The sequence below is a fragment of the Podarcis raffonei genome, chromosome 1 (assembly GCF_027172205.1).
Source record: "Podarcis raffonei isolate rPodRaf1 chromosome 1, rPodRaf1.pri, whole genome shotgun sequence".
In the NCBI taxonomy this organism is placed as follows: Eukaryota; Metazoa; Chordata; class Lepidosauria; order Squamata; family Lacertidae; genus Podarcis; species Podarcis raffonei.
The window spans coordinates 130621565-130642160 of NC_070602.1; the positions used below are offsets into that span (position 1 = coordinate 130621565).

Below are 20596 nucleotides of genomic sequence, written 5' to 3' on the forward strand. Positions count from 1 at the left end.
CCCTGTGCTTTTTTGCCACCTTTGGAGCCTCTACAACATTCACAGAGTCAAAAGCAAAAACAATATGATTTTAGGAATGAACTAGTAAACAATAAAATGCTGATCAATGCATACTAATGCATAGTAGCAAAACTCAATTATTATTTTTTTCCTGACATTCACATGAAAGAAAACAGAAAAGACAGCATTATCACAGGAATATGTTTTTAGCAAGTGTCCTGATAACAAATAAAATCAAATCATCTTGGGGTACAGAGTGCACGAATGGCAGCAAGGAGCTAAAGCGAAAGGAAGTAAATGCCATCTCCTTTTGGGCCAGACTATAAAAGGCCCCAAACTACTCAGAAAAACTCTGCTGAACGATACAGTGGCTATGTATTGGAGGCCGCAAAGTATGCCTTCTTTGCTTCCTTCACTGCCACTGAGTAGGTTCAGAAATGAGCACTCACCAATGTTCAATTGCATTCACCTGTTGTTTTCCTCCATTTGTGTTCAAGCCATCTCCCAGCCTGTTTCATTGCCATGAGCTCTGGAGTATACCAACGAGCCATGTGGGTTCTACAAAGCAGAAGAGGGTGCTCAGGGGCACTCATGTCAACAGTCTAAGCCATTCATATTGTAAATTCCACCATTTGGTCAGGGCTGTTAAAGAGTATGTTTTTATTTTGCACCTTTTAATCATTTGTGGAAGCATGTAATATACACTAAAAGGTAAAGGGACCCCTGACCATTAGGTCCAGTCGCGGACGACTTTGGGGTTGCGGCGCCCATCTCGCTTTATTGGCCAAGGGAGCCGGCGTACAGCTTCCAGGTCATGTGGCCAGCATGACTAAGCTGCTTCTGGCGAACCAGAGTAGCGCATGGAAACGCTGTTTACCTTCCCGCAGGAGCGGTACCTATTTATCTACTTGCACTTTGACGTGCTTTCGAACTGCTAGTTTGGCTGGAGCAGGGACCGAGCAACAGGAGCTCACCCCGCTGCGGGAATTCCAACCGCCGACCTTCCGATCGGCAAGTCCTAGGCTCTGTGGCTTAGACCACATCGCCACCCGTGTCCCTCAGTATACACTAGGTGCTGTAAATGAATAAAACACACAGCTCACAATCTTTATTTGTTACTATTCTGGAAATTACTACTATTGTATCATTTAATACCTTCTGCATATTTTTAACACGCTACACAGAACATAAAATAAAGTATTAAATTAACCATCGGGCAAAATACAATAACAGGCCTTATTGTTAGGAATTAACATATTTAATTATTGCACTGAACGCTGAATGAAATTAGGCCTGCCATCCTATTTACACTTATCTGAGCATAACAACACAGAGGGACTTCTGAGTACATATGCATAGGATTGCACAACTAAAGAATCTATATACGGTAAACAGGTCACAAGGCAGAATTTATTTGCTGTTAAAAGAGGTCAAACTTTTTAATAAATTACCTGTTCACACCACTCTCTTAACTACACTAAATCATACCTAGCACTACTAACAGAGAGAATTTAAACACAACAAGCCTACTTAGCAGCAAATCCATAAAAAAATTTTCTGTTGTAGGAATGGATCAGGAATAATTCAGAGCTGTGAAATCTGAGGAGAGAATGACTTGTGGTCTCCAAATATAATTGGTCCAAAGCCCTGAACAGTTAACTCCAGCTGAATTCAGCTATGGGGTGCAGTGCTCATCTCCGCTTTCAGACCAAGGGAGCCAGCATTTGTCCACAGACAGCTTTTCTGGGTCATGTGGCCACCATGACTAAACCACTTATGGTGCAATGGGACACTGTGATGGAAACCAGAGTGCATGGAAACCCTGTTTACCCTTCTGCTGCAGGGGTACCTATTTATCTACTTATGCTGGTGTGCTTTTGAACTGCCAGGTTGGCAGGAGCTGCGAAAAAGCAACAGGAGCTCACTCTGTTGCACGGATTTGAACTGCCGACCTTACGACCGACGAGCCCAAGAAGCTCGGTGGTTTAGACCACAGCGCCACCCACGTCTCTTAACGATGTACACCTAACACTTTTTGGGTATGCCTGAGAAGTAGAGCGTGAATGTGACTAACACGTGTATCATATGGGTATACTTGCAAGGCAGCAAGTATGTGAATGGCGTTAACACCCTACTGAGAGCCAGTGTGGTGTAGTGGTTAAGAGCGGTAGTCTCGTAACCTGGGGAACTGGGTTCGCGTCTCCGCTCCTCCACATGCAGCTGCTGGGTGACCTTGGGCCAGTCACACTTCTTTGAAGTCTCTCAGCCCCACTTACCTCACAGAGTGTTTGTTGTGGGGGAGGAAGGGAAAGGAGAATGTTAGCCGCCTTGAGACTCCTGAAGGGGAGTGAAAGGCGGGATATCAAATCCAAACTCTTCTTCTTCTTCTTCTTCTACTGAGTACCGTATTTTTCGCTCTATAAGACGCACCCGACCATAAGACGCACCTAGTTTTAGAGGAGGAGAACAAGAATAAAAGTGTTCTCTCCCTCTCTGCGCAGCACCCCTTCAGCGAAGTGGCAGGAGAAACGGAGCCCCTTCCCTCTTGCTCTCCTGGCTTCAGCGAGAGTGCTGCCGCTGCGCTCAGGAGGCTTCAGGAGGCTATCCCTGAAGCCAGGAGAGCAAGAGGGATCGGTGCGCACTAATCCCTTTTGCTCTCCTGGCTTCAGCGAAAGCTGCGCAGCCTGCATTTGCCCCATAAGACGCACACACATTTCCCCTCACTTTTTAGGAGGGGAAAAGTGCGTCTTATAGAGCGAAAAATACGGTATATACTCAATGCCAAACACATAATTGCCTCTTCATAAAATGTTCATAAAATTGCCTCTACAATAAAATGTGCCCCACATATTCAGTGAAACACACAAAGCTGTAAAGAAAATGTGGTAATTCACATTTGGAAATGGAGGAGTATAGAAAGATGGTAATGAAAATTCTGTCTGGATCTTGACAGGCAGCACACAAGTGAAGCGGCAACAAGGGGCTATTGTAGAGAGAGAAAATAGAAAATAATACCTAGTTTTTTAAATGAACTAGAAGTTGCTTATTAATAATGAGAGACCAAACATAAGAAGAAAAATATGGAATGCTCACAACCAGTATATTAGAGTCATTATTCACAATACCCTGGGGAGTAAAAAGAGTGTAACTTTATATGTGGAAAAGAAACAATGAAGTATTTTGCATTCTATTACATATTACATTTCCAATAATCAGCAAACATTTTGACATCAGGCTATTTTTAAAAGTAATAGGTGAATTTCAGTATAAAAATTATGTATAAAATCATATAGTTATAAAATAACATATGCTTTATTGCTAGAATAAATTGAACTATTTTCCATTTTAAGTAGTAACGTGATGAGCTGAAAAGGAATGAAAAAGCTCCCAGCATAAATCTGTCCATCTTAAAATACATTTCATAGTGCAGCACAATTTGAAATGTGGTCTAAAACATGCTTGCAGAGAAGTGACCTGGAAAAGCTACAAATATATCTGTGATAGTCTTCAAGCCTCTGCTATAATGCTATTAGCTCTCAAAGAATTTCTTTTAAAACCATATTATTTATTTAACCCATATTGTTTTGTAACTATAGCACAAAAAGAAAAATAAGCAAGTCATTCCTTAGAAATACTTTATTCTGCCAGCTATCACCATGAAACAAGCTCTGCAATTAGGAAGACAAAAATTATAACCTGATATGAGGCAGTCCTATTCAAAATTCCCTGTAAGAAAATTACATGTTTACCAAATTGAATTTCTTAAAGCTATTCTAGCATAGACATGTGTTAGTTTACAGCAAAACTGCAAAGGCCACAAACATTTTCAGGGTATGTAAATTAAAACTAGAACACTTGTCTCAACATTGTATATAAATGAAAAAACAACTGGATTTTAAGTGGCAATTTGTAACAGCAGGGACTGAGAATTTGGACAGCTGGGATCATAAGTGGCAGATGGTTGTTACTTTGCAACTATTTGCATTCCTGAACTTTCCAACCAATTCCTACCCTTCCAAAGCAACACTTGTTCTTCACCACAATAATTCCTTATGTGTTTAACATCTTAGAATTCCAAGAATTGGAGCTTCAGTGATGAAGATTTAACAATCTGCCTGAACTGAATTGGCAATACATATAAGAACCTCATACCTTCCCAATACACACAGAAAAGGGCCTTGCTTTCTAAAAGATGGTTAGATGAAACTTCATTATAAATTGCAAGTTTTAGGTCCTGGCCTACATCATTTAACAGCAAGGCTGGGATAGAATACTGTTAGAGTACTATTTTCATCTTGCCTGAATTTAAAGTTCCATTTTTCATGAACGGATCTCTTGTTTGCTTATTTTGCCCTGAGGTTATCCAGAAGCTCAGACATCTACAACTCGAAAACACATTTATTTTGACGTACTATCACAAGGGAGAGGGAGAGAAACAAACACAGTATAGTTTGAGGCTTACCTCAAAATAAAAAAAAAAAAGATGATTAGACCTATGTCAGTTTTTCTCCTGCCTGTTTGCACATTCCTAGGAAGATGTGTTCTCCTGGGTATGCTGAAAGAGGCAAGAATTTTGCTGCAGCTGGAAGTCTGATTAACCTGTTCTGTCTTACAAGTGTTGAAAGTCACACTGGAGTCTTTCTGACAGTGACAGGAAGGTGAGCTTAGTTTTGCCTTGTCCCCAAATTAAAAACAAAAACAAAAATCTTCTTTGTGAACACAAATCCACAATGTTTGATTTTTAAAAAGCAAAAAAGATGACTGGAAACTTAAAATTATTGTACCAGTTTCCCCCTTCTTTGCCCCAAAGGAAGCTCTGGCTGGAGTTGAGGACAGCCAAAGAAATCCTGGCCCCAGCCTTCCCTGTGTATCTTCTTCGTGAGCACCTGAGCAGGCCTAATAGCAATGATGTTATGAAGAATGAATGTCATTCTACTTCAGTTCAACATACATAATTTTGCTTTCTTTGGAGTTAAAGGGATAAGGAAGGTTCTGGCATTTCAACAAGGAAATTTTTAGTAAATTTTCTGAACCTGCTATCTCAGTTATGAAAAAGAACTTCCAGTGCAGGTACATTAATAGTTACTAAATATATTCTTATAAAGTACCTCTGAAGGCTATTTGGGTTTTATTTTTATTTTTTTAAAAAACTGTGAATATATGTGCTTTAAGGTTAAGCTAGTGGTTTCCAAGAAGAAAGGATAGAACCTCAACTAAAGCAAACCTTACGCTACAACCTTGACACAGAAACTAAAACACTTGCCGTATTTTTCGCTCTATAAGACGCACCAGACCATAAGGCGCACCTAGTTTTTGGAGGAAGAAAACAAGAAAAAAATAATCTGAATCTCAGAAGCCAGAACAGCAAGAGGGATCGCTGCGCAGCAAAAGCAGCGATCCCTCTTGCTGTTCTGGCTTCTGTGATAGCTGCGCAGCCTGCATTTGCTCCATAAGACGCACACACATTTCCTCTTACTTTTTAGGAAGGAAAAAGTGAGTCTTATAGAGCAAAAAATACGGTAATATTGCAAGGCAAATCAAGTCATTCATCAACCAGAATATGAATATTTTTTGGCAAAGGTCAAGATGGCTTAATGAAAGCCACTTAATCCTAATGAGATATACAGTATTATACTAAGGGTGGGATTTTTTGCCCCACCTGAGGGTAGCATACTAGATCTGAGTATGGCCACCTATACTCACACAACACACAGATGCCCACACAAAGGGTGGCCAAATGCAAAAGATGGCAGGATTCCTAAACTTTTAATAATTGTGTAATAGAAAGAAATGGAGAGGGTAGTTTACATAACACATTACACCTGCTGAAATTTCAATTTACATTTAATACTGTAGGAGATCTGTTCTCTTTTGCAATTGGCCACCCTAATCTACATAGAAGAACACATATTCATACACATCCACACAAAATGTGCGCGCATATCATCTTTTTTCTCTCATACAAATATATAGACTCTCATTTTCTATTGTTCCCACATACAGCTCACATAGGATTCAGACTGCACTGAGCCACCCCGCTCCCCAGTTCTAATTGCCAGATGGGGGTGATCTTCATTGTGACTGCAGTGTAAACAATGAACCCTGTATGGAAATTAAGTTTCTGTTGGCAATTTTCAAGTTTAAATGGTATACAGGAATACTGAGGAAGTAAAGTTTAACCCTCCCCATGTGCTGCAACCCTCCTCTCTCAAAAATCCCCCCGAACTTAGGTTTGCCAACAGTCTCCCACTGGAGTCATTTGTACGGTAGCCATTCATTGCCCAGTGTTTCTCTCCACACCTTTTAGAAGTACTGTTAGGTATCAACACCTGCTGTGAGATGTATTCATACATGTATGATTAAGCAATCAATCAACAAACAGCCTGTCCATGAAGTATCCTGTGAGCCAGTGTTAGAAACTCAAGATATATAAGCTAACTGCCACATGGCACCTTAAACCTGGGGTATTGTCACCACAACAGAATGTCTGGGCGCCATTTTCCCCTGGGTGGAATTTTTTGTTGTTATTCATTTCATTTATATACTTTATGTTTCAATGAGAAAATCTCAAAGCAGTTTGCAACACACCGAAACATCAAATAAGCAATCCAGAATAAAACAAATTCAAATCTCAAGGAAAAATATTTCAGATCCTTCTCAAAGTGACATTTTGCTCTCCCCATATTTATTTACCTACTTAATTTATATAGCTGTCCCACAGCAGATACTTCTGCTATGGGACACTGACTGTAGGAAGTCAGTGTGGTGTAGTGATTAAAGTGTCAGACTAGGACCTGGGAAATCAGGATTTCAATTCTAGGTGACTTTGGGCAAGTTACAGCCTACTAACCTACCTCACAGGGTTATTGTAGGGATTAACTGAAAGCAGGGTGAATCATACTCCTTGGAGAAAAAGGTGGGATATAAATGCAATAAATAAGCTCTTCTGCTTACCTGCTTAAGAAAGCTGGAGGGGACAGCTAGAAGGAGATGTCAGTCATCAATCTGGCATCCTGAAATCTCTATGTGGTCGCAGTTGGACCTGTGCCAGTCACAAAGCACTCTTGGTGCCTGACAAATTTCCAACACTGCTGTGAACCTAAATTTTCACAAACAATGAGATCACCTTCTTCCAGGTATGCTAACTTTTCACATGTTAGAAGGTTGCTAGGGTTTTGCTTGCTTGCTTGCTTTGCCTGGAATGACCTACTCTAGACAAGACAGTGCAGAAGTATTATTTCTGCAATTTTAAAATCAGCCCCAGTTCTTAAAATGGAGAACCAGAAAGCCTGTGAATTCAATCTGCTTCTAAACTGATGACCATAACCCCAAGCTACAGCATTATAAGGAGATTTTGCTTTAAAGGTAGTTTAAAATTTAAATGATATTAACATGTTTCAGTGATTTAAAAATATATATTCTAGGGTAAACCCAAATCCCAGTTTACCTAAGTGTTCATTTGTAAAAGAATTAAGAGAGGTTCTAGGGTGTTTTACTATGTAAAGACTGTAGAAAATCTCTACAAAATGGATTGCTGTATTTCATCATTATCTTGCTATGCTGAAATATGAAACAAAAGAAAAAGACTGGTTATAAACCCTTCCTGGATGTTTTGGGATCTCAGCTCTTAAAAGAGAAGATCAAAGCTTCTGCTTTCTGAAAGCTGTTCTACATGTCCTTCTCTGCATATTTCCATAGTGTGGGAAATGTGTTTGAATTACACTGCATCAAGACACTTTATGTTTTAATAAAGATAATACCTCCTGTTAGCCCCAAGCAGTCAGAGAAGTTGCATCACTGTGGGACCTAAATAATACTAGAATGAAGGCTCAGCTATCTTGTTCCATTGCTGACTTTGGTAGATTTCCCTTTGCTCAATTGCAGGGGAAATGACACACTTCTAGATATAGCTCAAAATCCATTTTATACCCCACGTAAAAAGTGGTGAGAAGAAGCACAAGTTTACCTTTTTTTTAAGTTAAGTATTATGCTATGTTTTTAATTTTCAGGAATACTCTAAAATATACAATTGCACATTTGGTTTTAAATAGTTCATGATGCAAGGCACCCCCAAGGAGACACTAAAAACAGTCCATTTCTAGCCCACACCCAAGAACTTGGGGAGGAGACCAATGGACCTTTACTAGCCCCAGAGCCCAGGCAGGAGATTAAACAATCCTCTTGCAATTATTCAACCTTGACAGATGAGGTACAAGTGGAAGAAAGGCATTGCTGGGCAGAAGAAGTGGGAGAAGAAACCAGAATAGTGTCCTCGATATTCCTGAGGAAGATTAAAAGGTAGTCCACAATGTTTCTGGGGAGAGTGCTCGCATGAATAGCAACAGCAGGAAGGCCTGACCTGAATGCCTTGGAGGGAAAGCCTGCCTGAAGATGACCACAAGAGACATTAGCAAAAAAGCAAGAGAGCTCTTCTGTCTGCTAGGGAATATTTACTTCCCCCTAGCACCAGCTATTTTCCCCAAATGAAAAGAGTACCAATTTACCAGGGCAGGCCATCCTGGGAATGGAGAAAGTGACTTATCTAGAAAGCCCATCTTAATACTGGAGTTATTGGAGAAGAAGCACAATGAGGCAGAAGGAGTCCCCAATAAATATCTGGTACTTGCACCTTGCAGCTTCCCCACCTGAGGGCATGTTCCAGTTGGCAGGGTGGGTACCTAAGTCAGATAATTATGTTCTTTGCCCCAAGAGCCACATGGTCTAAATGGTTTGGGGATCCGTGAAATAAAAATTGCCCTAGATTTAGGCACTGAAGAGGAATCAGAACTACCAGTTATACCCACTGGCCTAAAATTTGTATTAGAAATTCAGGTATGTAAGCTATACGCCAAATGGCACCTTAAACCTTGGCTGAGGTTGCCACAACGGAATGTCTAGGCACCAGGTTGCAAAGCAAAAAATGAATCGTGTATATCGTCAACATTAACATATTTAACAATTCAGTCGCGCATTTTACCAATTACAGTAACCTTCCCCCCCCCCCAAACATATGAACTAATACTGTAAGGGGGGGCAGGGAGGGAGTGGGAGAAACACCTTTTGGGGTGCCCTGGCCGGCCCAGCATGGCTGCTCCGAGGCACCCAGCAACCGCCTCATGAGAGGCTGGGTGAGCTTGCGCATGTAGGCATGAGGGCTTGCGCATGTAGGCATGTAGGCATGAGGGCGAATGCACTTCCTCCTCTTTATCCCTAGGCACATTTGCTTGGAAGTGAGCCCCACCTCACTGTGAGGGGCTTTCTTACCCTTAAGAAAGTGTGCCTAGGATTGCAGTTCCCACAGCAGTGCTGAAGCAAAGTTTGCTGATATGCGAGTCATCTGGCTTGTGCGACAGTGCAGAAGCACAAGACATGTGTCTTTGGCTGCATCCGAGTCACCTGGCTTGCCTGGCAGCGCCACAGTGCCATCAGCCAAATGGAGACGTCAGTCACCATTCAGAAATTTCCATGTGGTCGCAACTGAACTTGCACCAGTTGCAAAACGCGCCTGGCACCTGGAGAATTCCGAACACCGCCTAAGAGAACTTCACACTTGTTGGCCACATGAACCCACGCCTGTGTACGGACTCTATGGAGACAATGGGGGTAGGGGAAGGTTTGAGGTGCTTCTCCTCCAGCGGAATCACAAACATGTTTGCACACATAAAATGGCCGGATGCCTGGAAGACAAGAGGGGATACATTCCCACAATCTCAAGCCCCACACTAAGGCCACTACACCAGAACCAGGAAACCATGGTAAATGGCTTTAAAAACCAGAACTTAATATTCTAACTTGTTTAGAAGTCATTAACATGGCTTTCCAATCTGAACATAACACAGAGTTATAGGAAACTGAAGACATCCTGGCTTGTTTCCCAGATCATACAAAAAGAAGAGTGAAACATCTATGTGTGGTTACACAAGCCCTGTTCATATTTTGGCTTAAGACCTTTTAAATTATTATTTTCTTCCATTTATATTCCACCTATATTTTTTCATAGAACCTAAGGTAGTGCATATGTAGTTCCTAGGCCTGTACCCAAACCAAACTTGCTTAGCTTCACCAAAGTGGTAGCCTTCAAACCATATATGTCTTGATACATGCAAAGATATGATCACTGGACTATGGCCACGGACTCAACATCACTCCATGCAACCTGTCTTTATAGCTCCTTCTGCCAGCTAGTGTTAAAAATGGTCTTATGCATGTTTGAATGGCTCTAGTACTGCTTATCTGCAATAACTGAAAGGATCAATTAGCTTTGTCTCAGGCCATTTTCCTTTTATGGGCAGTAGTGGGCTAAAGCAGGGGCATAGTGGGGTGTAGCTGGGGCAATTGCCCCAGGCGCATTTTGGGCAGGGGGCACACTTCTCATGCCGCCCTCCTCAAACCAACCCTGTGTGCCTTTGTGAGAATGGGATCTGATCAGGTCCCAGCCTTGCAAAGCCACTCAGGGAGGGCGGCATGAGAAGGAACCCAGCCTTGCAAAGGCATGGCTGTTGTGTCCATCTCACGTGCCCTCCTAGAGCAGCTTAGCGAGGAGTGTTACTGTACATGGTGGGGTGTGGAGGGCAAATGGAGCCCACTGCACCAGGCTAGTGCTTTGGTGGCAAGGACTGGGCTGGCACAGTGGACTCCGTTTGCCCACTGCACCCCACCAGGGAAATACTCCTCACAAAGCCACTTGGGGAGGGCACATCAGAAGGATCAACAGCCATGTGCCCTTCAATACTGGAATTAATGGGCACATAGCTGTTGCTCTCTTCTTATTCTGCCTTCCTCTAGCGCTCCAGTGGTGATGGCTTGCCAGGTGCAGTGGGCTCCTATACCATCTTTATTCTTTTCCCTCATCTGCTTTCCCCTTCCATTCAGTAAATAAACAGACAACACAAGACTAGCCGCAATGGAGTGAGTCCAGTATAGGAACGAAGCAGGCTGCAAGACCATAAAAATGCAGGAGACTGCTGCAAAAAGATAGAGTTCTCCATCAGACCACTGGAAGCTAGTAAAATGTGTGGATTTAATTACAAGCCTGACACACACACACACCTTTAATTTTGTTTTAAATATTTCAGGTACATCCTTGGTCCACATTCATCTAACCCAGTGTGCTAGCAGAAGCCAGTCCAAGGGCAATGGGGCTTCCCCAGTCTCCCTGCCCCCCAATCTGATCTACAGGATCAAGAAAACTCTCAACAGCATGTAGGGGGGAGGAGAGGAGGAATCATGCAGTCTGGCAAGCAGATATTCTTATGCTGATGGAATGAACAGAAGAGTATGATGTTGAATTCCTCCCATTGCTTTTTCTGCAATATATTCCACAATATGGGAAAAATGTAGAACTGTGCATGCACTGTACACATTTTAAAAAAGATTAACAGCATATTCCCTGGTCAACACACAATCACTCACCATTCATATACAAAAATGTCACAAGAGATAAGAACATTTATTTAGCAAAGAAAAAAAGAACCTTAAAGAGGCCGAACATTATATATACATATATGCAAACATTTTCAATCAATTTTAAAAACTATGTAAGCATCTATATTATCAATGTGAGTTAATATTTGTTTTGTTCTTGCTGTGTTAAGCCACATTTACTCTCATTAACAAAGAAAGAACCAGGAAAAAGTGACATCAGGCTGAAGCAATGCATGAAGGGATGGCTGTATCCTACAGCAACAGAATTAAGTAACTGGAATCAGCAACAATAACCACAGAACATCACAAAACCAGTTGACCTATATTACAGCACTCTACACTGTCCCTGGGTGACCCCATTACATCCCACAGCTTTCAGAACCACCTGTACTTGACATCCAAAACTTTTTCCTTTCATGTAGTCTCTCATGTCCAAGTGCCCCTTTGATTTTTTCACTTGGATACTTTGATGTCATTACAAACTCATGAATGAGCTTATCTTTTCTCCTAAGCCCCCCTCTTCTTATCCACTGACATCATCCACCCCATGGGAAAGGCACATAGTCATGATTTTTATCCTTCATCTGCTCATTCCTTCAACTCCCACATTCAATCCATCACCAAATAGTAACAATTTCCCCTTTCACAAAATTACATGATTGATGGTCACTGTCTATTCGAGCTCCTGCCGTCGGGACGGAGATACAGGACGATGAAGACAAGAACGAGCCGTCTTAAGAACAGCTTCTGCTCCAGAGCGATCTCGGCCCTGAATGGGAAGCCTGGACTTTGAAAGTCATCTAATCTTCCTTGCTGTACTATACTGTATTGTTTTAATTAGTGTTTTTATGGAGGAGTCAAGTAATTTCGTTGTCCCCGAGAGGGGGCAATGACAATAAAGATATTAGGGATCCAAATATCATGGAGGCAAAGAGAACCTCGGAGGTGGTGGCATCTTCACATATCTGAGACATTCACACCTTGGGTTCCACCACCCTCAGCAGTCTAAAGGTCTACCATTTCCCCACATAACTCTGCCCTTTCTCCCTTGCTGCCCCATTATACCTGGAACTGCATCCAGTAATGTTCTCTAATGCCACCTCTTACTTCTTTCATATTCCTCTATAAAACCCACATTCTCCATTAAGGCTTTCACACAATATAAAAACATAAAAACGAACAATAAAATTTAGGTCAAGTAGGTGGTCCGACTTCATTTTGTAACCTCTATTATTCTGGGAATCCTCAGTTTATCAGTTTGCTTTTTTGGTCTGCTCTTATTTCAAATAATAAAATGTTTAATTTTTTCAGAAATTGACTAAGCATATGTAGCATAGATAAGTCTTATGGCTGTATGTTGATATGAAAACCAACACAGTTTTAGGACTTGTTAAAAATATCTCCGCATTACCCGCTTGTACTAAAATGCCTTCCAGTTTCTTATAGAATCATAGAGTTGGAATAGACCACAAGGGCCATCGAGTCCAACCCCCTGCCAAGCAGGAAACACCATCAGAGCACTCCTGACATATGGTTGTCAAGCCTCTGCTTAAAGACCTCCAAAGAAGGAGACTCCACCACACTCTTTGGCAGCAAATTCCACTGTCAAACAGCTCTTACTGTCAGGAAGTTCTTCCTAATGTTTAGGTGGAATCTTCTTTCTTGTAGTTTGGATCCATTGCTCCGTGTCCGCTTCTCTGGAGCAGCAGAAAACAACCTTTCTCCCTCCTCTATGTGACATCCTTTTATATATTTGAACATGGCTATCATATCACCCCTTAACCTCCTCTTCTCCAGGCTAAACATGCCCAGCTCCCTTAGCCGTTCCTCATAAGGCATTGTTTCCAGGCCTTTGACCATTTTGGTTGCCCTCCTCTGGACACGTTCCAGTTTGTCAGTGTCCTTCTTGAACTGTGGTGCCCAGAACTGGACACAGTACTCCAGGTGAGGTCTGACCACAGCAGAATACAGTGGCACTATTACTTCCCTTGATCTAGATGCTATACTCCTATTGATGCAGCCCAGAATTGCATTGGCTTTTTTAGCTGCCGCGTCACACTGTTGGCTCATGTCAAGTTTGTGGTCAGCCAAGACTCCTAGATCCTTTTCACATGTACTGCTCTCAAGCCAGGTGTCACCCATCTTGTATTTGTGCCTCTCATTTTTTTTGCCCAAGTGCAATACTTTACATTTCTCCCTGTTAAAGTTCATCTTGTTTGTTTTGGCCCAGTTCTCAGCCTCAGTTCTTCACTTTTAAATTTAGTTGCTATTAATATGATTGAGGAGAAACGAGAATCGTTTATATTGATTGCAATGCAGTGAAAATGTGAATTAAAAATGATATACTGAATAATGATTTGTCTTGGGGTGAATAAAGATGACTGCCTTACCTTGTGAGAAATGTGGGTGACTTTGCTCAGATTACTATTCTCCTAATTTTATACTGTATATAGTGCCATGTACATGGATGACAGTGTATAAGTAATAACTTGCAAATAATGAGACGATAGATCCCTGCTCCACTGACTTTTCCTCTGTGAGATGAGTGGCAGGGGAGCATATTGAATTTACATGTAACTTTGTCTCACTAGGTTTGGAACTAGGTGATTGCTGTAAACCACGGATATATTTTCCTGATACAGCAGTATATAAATATTTTTATAAATAAAATACATTATAACTAAATATACCTGCAAGAGAAGATTGTGGGGATTAGTACCCAAAAACATATAGCTGTTGGTTGCCAAAAAAGAACCATATCACCATACTTCCAGTTCTGCCACTTTCCCCCCTGCCTATTAGATACCTAATTTGTGTGGTGTTTCAATTTAGATAGAAAATGTTATTGGCTTAAAGGGGTATCAATCAACATTATCCTGTCTCTGGGAAATAATTCTAGTTTAAGTTTTTGATTCAGCCTAATTAAGTGTGTTATCTTCAATGACTTACTGAGACTTTCCACAAGCTAGGAAAATACACACATCTACATTTGGCCAGATTACAGGTTAAGTACTTAATTCGGTCCGGAGGTCTGTTCTTAACCTGAAGCACCACTTTAGCTAATGGGGCCTCCTGCTGCCGCTGCGCCACCGGAGCACAATTTCTGTTCTCATCCTGAAGCAAAGTTCTTAACCTGAAGCACTATTACTAGGTTAGCGGAGTCTGTAACCTGAAGCATATGTAACCTGAAGCGTATGTAACCCGAGGTACCACTGTATACTAAAAAGTTTGTGATTGAAAATAATAACATTAGGATAGGTGGAATTATGCTCCAAGTCCAAAGAAAAGTATGTGAGAGCACATAATCACCAGATGAAATAATGTTTTTTTAACTGTAATTGTTTTTAGAATGTTTTTATTTTTATCTTTATTTTAAATTGTGGATGTATTGACTGAACTGAGCTCTTTTGAGAGGAAGGATGGGCTATGCAGTTTTAAAATAAAATAAATAAATAATGGTGTGTCATTGTTAAAAATAAACAGATCATAGTCTGGTCAGAGCCTGAACTGGAGACTGCATGGGATAGTTGCTCTAGGTTTTTCAAGGTAAAGTAAGATGTGTAAATACAAATACTTGGATCCATCCATGGAACCAAGCATTTCATAGATCTCATTGGAAAACTTTATTTATTTGAGGCATTTATATCCTACAGTTCAGCTAGCAAGGCCCCACAGCAACTTACATATCAATTAAAAAAAACCCCAACATAATTCTATGTTCGGGCTTACAATGTTAAAATGCAAGACACAAATAGAAAAAAGAATGGGGAGGGAAGAGAAAAACAAGCAAGCTAAAAAATCTTATAAATTTACGAAGTTCTTATAATAGCCAGCTCAGATGGAAATGGGCTTAAAATACCCTTTAAAAAAAAAGACCTTATCAAGTTCCTAAAAAATTGTCTGATAACTCAACCTTTCTTTAAGGGGTTTTATGGCAGCTGGAAGCTGTTGATCCTAAGATTCCTCCTCTCACTGCTGCCCCTCCTTAAATCTACTCTGCAGTATGGAGACCCATCACAGCAGATTTGAGGGAATGGCATAGGAGGATACAAGCGGTGGAGGGATTAGAAAAACTTGGCTTTCCTCCCCAATGAATGAGACAGCATTGAATGTCACCCAAAGTTATTCACAGACTTTCAGTTTTCTCCAAACTGGGTGAATGGGCAGTGAAATGGCCAATGCAAATCAACAGATGCAAATATAAAGAGATGCACAATGGGGTAAAAAAATATAATTTCACATAAACACTATTAGAATCTAAACTTGTGGTGACTGACCAGGAACAAGACCTTGGGGCCACAGTGGGCAGTTTGATGAAGATGTTGACTCGGTGTGTGGTAGCTGTGAAATGTGAATTACATGATAGGTTAAAAGAATGGGAAAGGCAAAGGACCCCTGGACAGTTAAGTCCAGTCTAATTCAACTATGAGGTTGCGTTTTCAGGCCAAAGGAGCTGGCATTTGTCCGCAGACAGCTTTCCGGGTCATGTGGCCAGCATGACTAAACCACTTCTGATGCAACAGAAACACCAACATAGGGATCAATATATGATAGGAATCAATAGGGGTTGAAAATAAAACTGCCAGTATCATGATGCTGTGAGGTCTATGCTGTGACTATACTTGGAATGCTGTGAACAATTCTGGTTGCCTTGCTGCAAAAATGATACTGTAAAGCTATAAAAGGTTCAGAAAAGAGCAAATAAAGTGATTAAGGGACTGGAGCAATTCCCCTACATAGAAAGGTCCCCTACATCTGCAACAGTTTAGTTTAGGAAAAATGGGAAGCAGGGAGACATAATGAATAAAACTATGTATGGTGTAGCAAATTGGACAGGGAGACGCTTTTCTCCCTCTCATAATTTAAAAACCCAGGACCATCCAATGAAGCTGACTGCTGGAAGATGTAGGATGCACAAAAGAATGTCTTCAGACAGTGCATAGTTAAACCATGAAAGTCACTCCCACAAGACGAAGTGATAGCCCTACCTACTATATGTTCTACCTCCATTGTCAAGAGGCAGTATGCTTCCAAATGCCAGGAATCACAAGGGGCGAGAGTGCTTTTGGGCTTCCCACAGGCATCTGGTTAGCCACCATAAGAACACAATGCTGGACCAGAAGGGTCTTTGGACTGATTGAACAGGACTTCTATTATGTTTAAACTGATTTACCCTACAATGTATTCATAGATTTTGTGAAATACATTTAAAAGAATTTGGGAATTAGACTCATTTTATTGATTCAGTATAGGACTCCATTTGTTTTTATCCTTGTTAGATATTGTAGAGCTTTACCACTAATTAAACGTTGGGGTTTGTGAATGAATGCACATCAGAAAGATCTTGAGTGGTAATAGCATATAGCATATTCATAGAATATAAATCTGGACTCTAAAGACTAGTTAGTGAATTACTTTCTTCAGCAGAGCTGTTAAACCGTCTGATTTTTCTAGACATTACTGAATATGTAGGTGCCAGGGATTCTCCCATCATATGTAAAACGCTGGCTAGATTGCCCATAAGAACTTCCCCAGTCTATAATTAATACCAAGTTTACTCTCAGGTCAAAACTGAAGACAATGGCTATTCCTTTTAGCAAGCACAATAAATGTCTCAAATTTTGCCAAGAAATCATCCCATAGAAACCCATGCATTTTTAGCAGACTTGATTGAATATGGAATAGTTTATTATACTTGTAAAGTTTAAAAGTAGAAATATGGGTTTCAAATATCAATTCTACAGAGGAAACAGCTTATGAACTACCAATGACATGCATAATGGACATTAATCTGAAGCACCAATGATTTAGCCCAAGGCCAGCCTGCTGCAATCAAATGTTCTACATCAATCATTTTAGTTCAATATCCCCCCACGGAAAGCCCTTTTAAAGACTTAAAATTAGTACTGCTGAAATCTTAAGCATGTATACCCAGAAATAAGCACTACCAAGCTCATTGAGATTTACTCCTAGGTAAATCAACCAATATTTAAATCATGCTTGAAGAACAAATATGCAGTGCAATCCTACATGTAACTTGCCTAGAAGACTGAATAACCCTTCACATTTAACCACTCCTTTTTTTTAACCAAATAGGATTAAGATAGATAGATATAGATATTTAAAGGTTTTATCATCATTGGCTTCCTGTACCTGAGAAAATTGCTCTCTTAATCTTAATTTTAAAATTTTGCTCTCTTAATATAAATTCTAAAATTTTATTTGAAGGGCCCAAATAATTTCACCTGTTCTTTTAATATAATTCTTTTGAAACATTCCTAAAGCAAATGTATTTGTCCACTTGAAAAAATTAGAGGAAAATGAAGTTAGTTTGGTATTTGAGCTGGTAACTGAGGGTAGGAAGACATACAGTACTTCTAGATTTCTGTCAGTGAAATTTTAGGCATATCTCTACTCAGAAGTAAGCGCCATTGAGTTAAATTGGAATTATTCCCAGGAAGCAGGTATAAAAACTGGGTTGCAGTTTTAAAACTGGTTGAAAATATGTACAATGAATAAAAATTAAACATATAACATAGGCTCAACTCAGAGCTCTTTCATCCTTTATGACCAGAGAAGGTTTATGCCAGTAGCAAGCTTCCACACATGTCCAAAAGATGAATAATATATCTGATATGTTGTTTGCAGTGAGCAAAGCTCATAAAAACAAAATTGCTCAAGATAGTCAGAACACAAAATAATTCTGCATCAGTTTTTCTGCTTACATTCTGTACTTTTTTCTCTGCCAATACTGACAGATTGTGGTTTTTTTCAACCCAGACATACATTGTTTCACATAGTGTGAAACAATATGTATTACATACTTCAGTCAATGAAGAACCATTGACCACACTTATGGCTGTGAACAAAGATTCCATACACGGCAAGCCAACAGTTTCTGAAGTGCAGGATGTGCGTTGGAAAAATATGGTGACAAATATCATAATAAAATAAAATTTCATCCTAACTACTAGATGGTGCTAATCTGCCCCAATAAAATATAGGAAGATAAATAGATTCACTAGATCAGCGTCTGAAAACTGAAAATTTCCAGGAGCATGATGCAGACATTTTAAAGATAAGCCTTAACAGTGGCCAGCCGCACCCCCTTCCCTGTAGGCAAAACAACTAGCGTGGATGCAATCTCTAGAACCAATTAAGTCAAATTATTGAAATGTACTCTGATTTATTCACATGGCCTTCACTGGCACCAAATTGGTTTAAATCCAGGTAATCCGGCTTAATTCGTTTGCAGATCATGCTGTACTGCTACACCCACTGGCTACTTACCAGCCGCAGTGCTGAGTAGTAAGGTGGCAGTGGAGAAAAGGAGCAATAGCAAAAGGTGCTGCAGCAAGGCGGTCATATTTGAAGAAATCCAGGAGGGTGGGCGATGCGTAGAATAATTTTCTTTTAAAATGCCAGCAGGAGGAAATCTCCAGTCTCCAAAGAGCCTTAGCCCTCTTGGTTTACAATCCAGTCTGAAAGGGCAAATGGCAGATGAGAGGAGCAGCCTGACCTCTTACTCCATTACACGGATCTGTCTTCATGTTTCAGGGCTCGCCTCCCAATCGGCAGATGAGAGTTTTGGTTCTCAAGCGAACATACATGTCCTTTCCCCCCAGCCGGCGGTCATCTTTCGCATACTATATATATATATAAAAACCAGGCTTACTTCCCACGCTTCTTCGCAATATCAAAGCACCGCACACGTTGCAAAGCAATCATATCCGAGAGGTGTGGAGAAACAAAAAAACCCACGATTGTCACCTACAAGCAGCTTCCTCGATCCCCCAAAAGGCAGACACGGGCAGGCATTTAAAAGGTATGAGGAAACCAAACAAAAAAAAACACAATTTCTCTCTGCCCGTCGTCTCTTTCCTGAAGTGTTATTTCCAGTCACTTGACGTTTAAAAACAACAAGGCGTCGTCGTCGTCTTCGACGTGAGGGGTTTTAACGGCGTCTCTCCCCATGGCGAGTCTTTGGAAAGAAGAAAGAGAGAGAGAAAGCGTCAGGATCAGCTCCTTTAGGGGGAAAAAATAATTGACATTTTCTTGGCGTTTCTCTGGAAAGGGCGCCAGTAATGAGGGTCTCTCTCCCCCCCCCCCCAACCAGTAGCCCTGAAGGAAAGAGAGGCCTTCTTTCCTCACCCCACCCCGACCCCCAATACTGGAAAAGGCTTCGAAGGGGTGAGGGAGGGCGGCGAAGGAGGGCGCCCCCTTTTCCTCCCCTCACTTCACAAAGGCTTCCCCCCTTCCTTCCCTCAGCGCCGGCCAAGCCCTCCTGCCGCCCTCCCCTCACACACACACACACACACGGTCTCGCCTGCCCTGCCTTCCGGGGCGCCTCGCTCGCAGCCAGCCCTCGGGCCCGTTTCTCACGCCACGGCGCGCCGCCTCCCAGTCGCCGGTCGGCTCGGCTGGCAGCTGCTCCCTCTTTCCCCCCTCAGACCAGACACAAAGGGGAGTCGCTGCTCCAACTGCCAGTCTGAAGCGCCCGGCCCGCGGGCGCCACCGTGCCCCGCCCCGCCCCGCCCCTCATTGGCTGGGAGCCGACGCGACGTCGACGTCGTCGTCCCCCCCAACAGCCCCTCTTTCTCCCGTTTCTCTCTCTCTCTCTCTCCCACCGAAGGTTCTGATCCGCGCGCGGTTGGGAAGCGGCGGTCATAGAGAGGCGGCGCTCCTCCCGGCAGAGCGGCCCCCTGAGGGAGGGAGGTGAGAAGGTGTTGACGGAGGCCTTTCCGCGCCGCCATGTTGCAGAGGCTCGCCAGACGGGCGGCCCGGCGAGAGGGGGAGCTGCTCGCGCCTCTTCCCTTTCTTCCTGGCCGCCGCTGTCGCTGTGGGAAGGCGCCTCCCGCGGCCCTTCGGCGCTCCGCCTGACGCCGCTCTCCCGGTGGACTCTCTCCCTCTCAGCTTTTTATATTTTATATTATTTTATTTTTTCAATAATTTTTTCATTAGATTTTCCACAGTGGTAACACAAACCACAAAGCAAAATGATGCACAAAAACAGAAAAGAAAAAAAAGGGGAGCAATAACCAGATAAACGATAACAACAAACTTAATTCTTCACAAATCCAACCTTTTAAACATCATAGAATCATAGAACTGTAGAGTTAGAAGGGACCCTGAGGATCATCTAGTCCAACCCCCTGCAATGCAGGAATATGCA

At 41.8% G+C, this 20596-nt stretch overlaps 1 protein-coding gene across 2 annotated transcripts in view; it reads right to left on the reverse strand.

Moving 5' to 3' along the window:
- BMPR2 (bone morphogenetic protein receptor type 2) overlaps positions 1-20219 on the reverse strand; it is an 88401-nt gene extending 68182 nt beyond the window's left edge. Inside the window, exons 1-2 of one of the 2 annotated variants that reach the window (XM_053362194.1) lie at positions 20052-20219; positions 18715-19405 (exon numbers count right to left, since the gene is read on the reverse strand). In XM_053362194.1, coding sequence (XP_053218169.1) covers positions 18715-18790 — 76 coding nt within the window. In that variant the 5' untranslated portion in view covers positions 18791-19405; positions 20052-20219. Of the gene's footprint in view, positions 1-18714; positions 19406-19740; positions 19943-20051 lie in introns of those variants that run through there. The other variant, XM_053362185.1, reaches the window with a different exon arrangement.
- Positions 20220-20596: the final 377 nt, after the last annotated feature.